The following is an 8,523-nucleotide window of genomic DNA, read 5'->3' as shown; positions in this document are numbered from 1 at the left end:
CAAGTTTCCAGCAGGTAAGTAGCTGGGCAGCAGCAGTGGCAGCTGAATTCAGCTGGCTCTGAGAAGTGCAGAAATGGGATGTCCCAGCTGTGCCACGTCCCTGGATACAGGGCAGGAGGGCACGGGGTCAGGCACACACCTTCTGCCATCTGAGACAGTGAAGCCATCCCGGTTACTTCTCTTTGCTTTTTTATCCTGAGCAAATCAAAGGGAAGCCCATTGACCCCTGCAATCCCTGGATATTTCCCTGCTTCTTATCCCTCTGAGAAAGACACAGTTTCTTACGCTGAAGTTCCCCAATAGCACCTTGAAGCCAGATGTAGTCTCAGTACTAGTTAACTGATTTACCAAGAGCTCCCAGCAGTACCCACTCATTTCCCCCTGTTCTTCCTCCTGCATCTGCTTTAGGAAAGGGGTTAATCTTTCCCCTGGCAATACTTTTTGCAATTTTCCTCCATCTTCTTCTCAGTCATGATCCCTGCTCCAGTTAGGTTCTAGCTCTGGTTAAGAAACATCAGTGTTAAACTAGAAAAGTAACTTGGAAAAGTAAACTCTTGTTTCACCCGTCTTGGAGAATTTGACATTTAGGCTCTTCCATGACACCACATTTTCAAAACCTATTTTCACCTGTCCAGTTCAGCAAGGCAAATCCATGAAAGGAATAGCATCTGCTCAACAACAGGTCCAATGGAAAGACGTGAGACAACTCCAACCACAAGAATCAAGGACTGGTTATAAACCAAAGGTACTATAACAGAGAAAATGATTTCTGGAAGCCATATGCAAGCACTAGCTTCTCAATGTCAATATCCTGCTGTATCAGGCAATGTGAATGCCTTCCTAATGCTGAAGAAATCACAGCATTGTGCATTCTTATTTTGGATTTCCCAAGGGGATGCAAGAAAAAGGACAGTGAGTGATGTATTCAAGGGAGAAGCTCTATTTATACCTTCCTTCTACCCTTTTGGAATAGTAAGTAATGAAGAATATAGTAATAATAAAAGCAACAAATATGAAAGAGACAAAGGCTAATAAGGATTTTCTTGTTCGGAAGAAGTGGCAGTCAGAACACGAGACAACCTCTTCTGGACACACCAACTCAGGAGTTTCAGGACCAGGAAAACCATTATTGCCAATTATTTCTCTGTAATGTTTCAGAGAAGGCTTTGGTTCGTACTGATTTGCAACGTAGCTGTAGAGACCATACTTAGGAGCAGTCTTGTCATTAAAAGAGTAGACAAAATATCCTTGAAGGTTAACATCATCCAAGGTGTAAGCTGCAAAAGAAAACAAAGGGTTGAAGACATGAATCAATGTCACCTTGCATTCAAGAGCAGTCCCATATGTGCATATGTAAAGGAAGGGCAGGAGAATGTTAAACTCACATCTGCACTTCTTCTCTCCAAAATCAGGTAAGGTACATGTACATCTGTGAAGTGTTTCTCATAAAAAGTAAGAATCTGTCAGCCACTGCCAGACAGTGTGATCTGAGAGTATCCTGCAATTTATTTCCTTGTGCTTGGTAAACACAGCTGTGAGTGCCTGAGTGTGTTTAATGATCAGCATGGAGCCTATCATGAAAAGATGGCTCTCTTTGTTATGTATGAAAGAACACAGGTTTTGGGTTTCCTGTCCCTAGTTTTCTGCAGCCTGTTTCTCCGATTGCTCCTTTTCCCTTGCAGGGCACATCCTGATGGGGACAGTCAAGGAACAGAGGACGTCAGGCTGCACTTCTCACTAGCAAAGGCACAGTGACACCAGAAAAATCAGCCAGGCAGAGGTCACGTACTGAGATATCACCGATGCAAGGGGAAAGGTTATGCAAATCACAGCCCTCTCTTGTTATCAACCCAAGTTTCTGATCCAAGATGACCTGTATTAGTCTTCACTGAGAACATGTTCACAATACATACTGCTTACTCAGCTACTGAAGAGGCCCAGCAGGTGCAGTGTTAACCTTGAGGCCATCCGTCCCGCTTAACAGAAAAATCAATCCAAGGTAGTAAACACAAACTGCAATAGTCTATCTCCCAAAATCACTGTTTTAACAAATTAAAGCTGATGAAAACAGAACTGAACTTTCATATGCATCTGGAAACAATTCTTTCTGAAGCCCTGTGCAAGACTTTAGCCCCTCTACTTTTCACGTTTAAAATGAAATAATATTTACCTGCCCTTTTACAGAGCTGCTGCCCAGGATAATTAGTTGTGTTTGCAGAACTGCAGGTGGATTAGTGTTACATAAATGGTTACTGCTGTTCTTTGTTTTCAATTGGCAAAGATGTACTTAAACAGAGTACAAAGCACTTTAAAATATGGCCTCAGTCCAAAAGGTCCCATACTGTATCCTGGAATCATTTATCTGCACAAACCTGCTGGCTCCCCTGAAACAATGCAGGTGAGCAATATTACACACACGAAAACTTCCACATGCAGTGCCTGAAACCAGCTGGAGGCTGAAGGCAGAATAGGGACTTTAAGGCTGGGGCATACACGTGCCAAGCCCCCTCTACTCTGTGACAGTGACGTAAGGACACAAGATTTCTAATTCATCTCAGTTACTGCATAAGGTCTTGCAAAAAAGAAATGCAAGTCTTGGAGAAACCTGAATCAGTCATGATGCCAATGTTATGTAACGACAAGATGGACAAAAGTGCAACACCAGAGAGGGAGAAAAAACCGGAAAAGCTGATGGACCAGACACTATGGAGGAGTGTATGGTGTCTAAAGGGGGAGATTAGTCCTTTAGGCAAAGTACTATGGCTAGTTAGCAGAGACATATTTATCCATCACAAAAAAGATGAAAAGATAAGAAAATAGGTTAAGGTGAAAAACACAGGAGCTATTTACAGGCTGGACAGAAGAGGGAGAAGTGACCGAGAGACCGTGATATCAGAACAGTACAAAAGGCAAAGTTCTGTAAAAAAGAGAGGCATGTGTAGGTGTTCTTGCTAATGGGAACTGGCAGAAAAGCCCATACATCCACAGACACTTAGAAAAGAGAAGTGCCAAGGAGACAAGCAATATAGAAAAAAAAAAACTGGTTTGGAACCACAAGCCCAAATATAGCCAAAAAATGTTTTTAACTATAGATTTATAAAACATGCATCCAGTGCTACAAAATGCTGGAGAATGAACTCCTGGGCACCTAATACTGATGTTCAGTAATTTGAGAAACAAGTGGAAATTAGGGAGGAGGAAGTTAAAGCCAATAATTAATAAAGTGGACAGGAACTTCCAGCCATCCTTCACTACCTATCAGAAGAGTGGAACAGAATATATAAAGCTTGATAAATAAGAACTTTAGAAGATAATACATGATTAATGCCAATCAGCTTTGCTTTATGAAAAATAAATCTTGTCAAAATAACTTGACATCTTTTTCTTCTGAGATCAATAAATCAATAAAAGTAATGATGTTTGATGTTATATACTTAGAGCTTCACAAGGCAAATGACTTGGTATTATATGGCATTTGGATCAAGAAAATAGAATGTTACGAGGTCAAGGGAAGCCCATAATAAACAGATTTCAACTGGTCTCAAGTAGAATTAAGAAGTAATAGAACTGGAAGTCTAGTAGTGTAATAGCAGGTAAGTAAGTGTCACAGTGTATGTTTTTCTACCATGGTCATGGAGCTCAGCTTTTAGAACTAAGTTATTCAATGATCTTAAATGTATCAGCAACCTGAAATAAATGTAAAACTCTTTCTCACAGTCTGCAAGTATCACAAAGACTAGAGACATAACTTAGCTAGTGCAGCAAGGTTTGCACAAACAAGCAGCAGGCATTTGAACATGACCAAATGTGAAGATGAAAAAGAACAAGCAGACCCACTTTTCAAGAGGCAGCTGTGCTTCGAATGGGGGGGCAGGAATCCATAACTGAGTTTAAAATTTCACTAAATCACCACAGAATCTGTGTTACCAATCTGCTGTCATGGCCAAGAAGGCCAAGAGCCTGCTTGCATATAGAAATGAGGAGGGTAAGAGGTTATGTTATTTATACCTGCCTAAGTGTGGCTGTAACAGGAACAGCATGTCCAGGTTTAGGTTTGCCCCTCTCATGAGGAATACCAGCATACAGGGAAAAACTCAGTAACTCAGAGCTTTGAAATCATGCTTTATAGCAAGGGACACGAAGAGCTTTGTCTATATTATCCATCAAAGAGATAAATGAGAGAGAGCTTCTCTTGTGTCTGCTAATACCTACATAGGTAAAATACATGTGGAAATGCACAACAAAATTGCTTAAAGCCGAAGCTAGAGCAATTAATAGTAGAAGTGAGATTTATATATATATATACATATACATACGTATGTATGTATGTATGTATGTATGTATGTATGTATGTATGTATATACACACACTGTGAGATGCCAAAGATTCTTCATCACTAAAAATTATCTCATTTGGGTTTGTGCTTTTCTGAAAAAACAGCATGTGCTATAGGGCAGGATGACTCAAAAACCCCCTTTTTGCCTTGTAATTCGTTAATCTTCGCGACAGAGAAAAAGACTGGTATGTGTTCTGAATAGCAGGAAACGGTCCAGGAAATAGCATAATGAGGTAGACAGCTGAATTATTATGAAGATCACTGTTGGATAAGATACAGAGACAACTGAGGAACAGAACCCATACCCAGCCCTGAGGCACATTAGTGGAGAGAAGCAACAAAGCAAAACAACAGTAGAAGTGTAGAAAGATGAAAATCTGACTAAATACATGTGGAGCTACTCACATAATTTCTATTTACATTTACTGAATCCATAAAAAACTTCTGCTGCCTTCATGCAGAATATAAGCAAGGTCAGTCTTCCTGATGTTTAGAAACACCAATCAATCATAAATCAAGGGGAAAACTTACCTGTTACATTGTAGTAACATCTCATTTATGGAGTATTCTACGAAGGACATGTCTTTTAAAGCTAAACATACTCTATCACACAGTGTATACTAATAGTGGGATCTGTGACATATAAACCATCTGTGGTTCCTTACCTTTCAAAGCTTCATTGATGTAATTCTGTATGTAATACACTCTGAGCTTATCGTGCACCATATTCTGGTCATCGTCAATCCCATTAGCCATAACATAAATTGGGACATCGCCATACTTTGATTTCACCCACTTGAGCAATTTACGCAGTCCCCAGGGCACTACCGCAGCTCTGCTGGGAGAGTGAAGCCATGTGATGTCATTGATCATTTGAACTTCAAGGTAGTGGTCATATTTTACTGCATCTTCTTTCTCTGAGCCCACCAGGGTAGTAGTGTAGTGACTCAAGGCAAAAAAATCAAATGACCCCTGTATTAACTTCTTTTCATCTTCTGAGAAGTAAGGCAAGTGGAAATTATACAGGTCAACGCTGTTTATTCGGTGAAGCCATGCTCTCATCACCTCTGGGTAGTCTCCATTCCCAAAGATGGGCTCTGCAAGCCAACCAATGTCAAACTCCAAAATTCTGTCAGCAACTTCTTGGTCATTCCTGGAAAAGGGACAAGCTGGTTCTACCCAGTCAGCATGCAAAGCTATAGATATTTTGCCCTTCTGAGATGTCCTGAATTCTTTGTCATAAAGATGCCAGACCTTTGCATGGGCTTTCAACAGGTTGTGGCCTGCTGTGTATGTCAGGTTTTTCACAGATGGTTCATTCATGGTGATCCAAAATTTGACATGGTCCCCAAGACTTGTAAAGCAGAATCTGGCATACTCAACAAAAGCCTGAACAGTTTCTGTGTTTTCCCAAGCTCCATATTTGGCAAGAGAAACTGGAAGCTCTTGATTCTCAATCATGGGTTGCCATAAAGCAACAACAGGAGTTATGTTAACTCTGAGAAGCTCACTAGCAAAACACTGATAGTAATGTACAAGTGTGTGGTTGATTAGAGAAAGGTTACCTAAAGGAAGGATTAAAGACCATTTCAGTGAAAAATGGAAGTGTGTGACATGCATTTCTTGCAGAAGAGAGATCTGGAGCCTGATAGCAGCAAAGTCAACACAGTGACGCTTGCGCTTCGAGGCGTAAACTCCATCCACTTTAATGAGCTTCTTCGTCTGGTGAACATCCCACAAGTAAACACTGGAGTCAAGGAACTGGGCAGGTGTCATGTCTACCTAGGAAGAACAAGAAACACACCAGACTCAAGTTGTTTGTTCTAGGTAGGTGGGAACATCATGATCATCAGGCACAGCCGAGAGAAAAGAATATCCTAAGTCAAAACATTGCATTTAGCATCTCTGATACTGGCATCTCGGGCTCATGCAAATGAATGCCTTTTCTGCTAACAAGTGATGTCAGAAAAGTACCAAATCTACATATCATTCTCACTCTACTTTCCAAACCAGCTTATGCTGATAGTCATCATGTTTATGTCTTCTTTAAGCTGTTCCAGTTTCCAAAAGAAATAAGGATTGCTCAGGGATAAGGCACTAAGCCTGCAACAGATCTCCAGAGAAGGAGATCCTCAGTGAAGACTACAGTAATTTTTAAAATGTTTTTCTTTCAAGATTAAGGAGGGTCTACAGAGAGACTGTCTTTTTTAAGTTACCCAGTACACTCCATTTCAAGACCACTTCCTGAATGCAGAAAAAGTGAATAAAACATCATTTCTGTGTTCTGTTCTTTTCCTGACTATGATGAAAGATGAGTAATGCTCTGCACTTGGTTTTTAGCAAAAATTGAGTTGACAAGCAAAATTTTTCCTTCTTGCTGAAGACATCCATTTTTATTTAATTCATACAGAAGTAATTTCCAAGCTATTTCAGCAGGCTGTTGATGTCTGAATCAATTTTTTGGGCCTCTGAGCAAACTCACTATATGTTACTCCAACAGAAAATGCATCTCCCAGAAGGCTTTAGGGTTTCAGATGTCAGAACTGCCCGTATGACACACAGTAACACTGTACAAGATAAGTTTCTCAGGGTTGCTCAAAACTATACTTTCACTTTGTAATGAAAATCACCAGCACAGTAAAGACTAGAAAATGAAAAATTGGACTACTTATAATACTGCACAGTATGCAATTTCCTCATTCATATTCTCTGTAATTCTTTCTAGATCCAAACCACAGGACAGTGGTACCATGGTCTTTATTTGTCCTTTTCTCTTTCTTTTAAATCTTTGGTGTGTGTTTTCCCCCTGAGTTCAGATTCCTTGTCCTGCCCTCTGTTTGAAAAGCAGGTGTCAGCCTACAACCAGTGTTCAACTTGTAGCTGAGGCTCTGCAGACTGTATAAAAGAAGCTGCTGAAAATCAGTTGCTATTTTCTCCGGAGAGGTCAGTACTGTGCTTATAGAAGAAAGTAATAAAAAACAGCATGTCTGAGAGAAATTGCTTTTCTGGAGAATGGTCCCTTGTAGATTACTAAGGCATGCATTGCCACTAATACTGTGAGAATGCTGTCAAAACAGTTTTTCCACTGTGATGCATCTACAAATCAAACTACCTAAGCCTTACAGCACAAAATATCTGAATGGCCTTTTGAAATAAAAATATTCAGCTTTGAAGGTTTTGGGGATGGGAAGGATTTTTTAGCTGTTGTAGGCTGACTGACTCCACAATTTTTTAGCTCTTATTGACTCCAAAAGCAGCAATTCCTTTTCCAATTCTTAATCTATCTGAGAGCTAGGAAGATGACTAGAATTTTCTTGAAAATCAGTGCATGAGGTAAGGAGGCTGCAGTATTTCTCAAGAGAACAAAGCCAAATCTTACTTTTGGAGTGAGAAAAAAACAAACATGTTCCTCACATTCTAGCCTTAAGAAAGATTCCACCTTTGTGGAAAATATAAATTAAAAATTCTGTTCTTGGATGAAGCCTTGGCTTTGAATTTACACCTCTTTACTGTGGTTAGAGAAGCTCTGCAACCCAAAATAGCATCTGAGAATTACAGAGCTTAACAGTTAAAGCAATCATAATTAAGGTACAGTTTTTACCCATGTTATAAAGTCTTATAATTTGAAAAATTCTTCCAAAGTATCAAATCAGTTGAAATAAAGACTGAGGGCTGTGAACTAGCTAGGTTCTATGCAGGGGCACTGCAGGCCCCCATCAGACACAGTATGGCATAAAATGAAATAGAAGGAATTCAGAAATTTCATTTAAATCTAATATAGTTCACTTCCTTTTATATAAAATCTAAGAACAGTACTAGGATGTATATGCATAAGACGTATAAACATGCCACTGGAGTTTCAGGAGTTTTCAAGAAGTTTTCTAAAACATGTATTTTACAGTTTAGCAGATTTAATTGACTTCCGTTTGAAAAGAACTGACTTCCTATAACTGATCACATATGTTCAGGGAAGACAAGCATCAGACTCCTTTCCATGTCCAAACATTTTTTTTAAATGTTATTTATAATGTCTCAATCTGACTGGTTCTCCTCGGTCACACAGACAGAAGTCTGGTGAAGAACGAAAGACACAGCGTTTGGCACAAAAGCCTTGTACCCATCTCTTTGCAGCACTGTGGTAATTCACAGAGTGTGGCAAAGACACTCTATTCAGCAAATATGTCACT

The 8,523-nt window shown here is 39.8% G+C and overlaps 1 protein-coding gene across 1 annotated transcript in view; it reads right to left on the bottom strand.

Annotated features, from left to right (window-relative positions):
• Nucleotides 1-226: 226 nt before the first annotated feature.
• The window catches only part of KL (klotho), a 46,033-nt gene continuing 37,736 nt past the window's right edge, over nucleotides 227-8,523 (bottom strand). Inside the window, exons 4-5 of the mRNA XM_066313165.1 lie at nucleotides 5,002-6,118; nucleotides 227-1,277 (exon numbers count right to left, since the gene is read on the bottom strand). Coding sequence (XP_066169262.1) covers nucleotides 940-1,277; nucleotides 5,002-6,118 — 1,455 coding nt within the window. The 3' untranslated portion in view covers nucleotides 227-939. The remainder of the gene's footprint in view (nucleotides 1,278-5,001; nucleotides 6,119-8,523) is intronic.

This window comes from Sylvia atricapilla, chromosome 2, assembly GCF_009819655.1.
Source record: "Sylvia atricapilla isolate bSylAtr1 chromosome 2, bSylAtr1.pri, whole genome shotgun sequence".
NCBI lineage: Eukaryota > Metazoa > Chordata > Aves > Passeriformes > Sylviidae > Sylvia > Sylvia atricapilla.
Note: the sequence above shows the minus strand (reverse complement) of the source record. Positions and strands in the feature narration are given on the sequence as shown.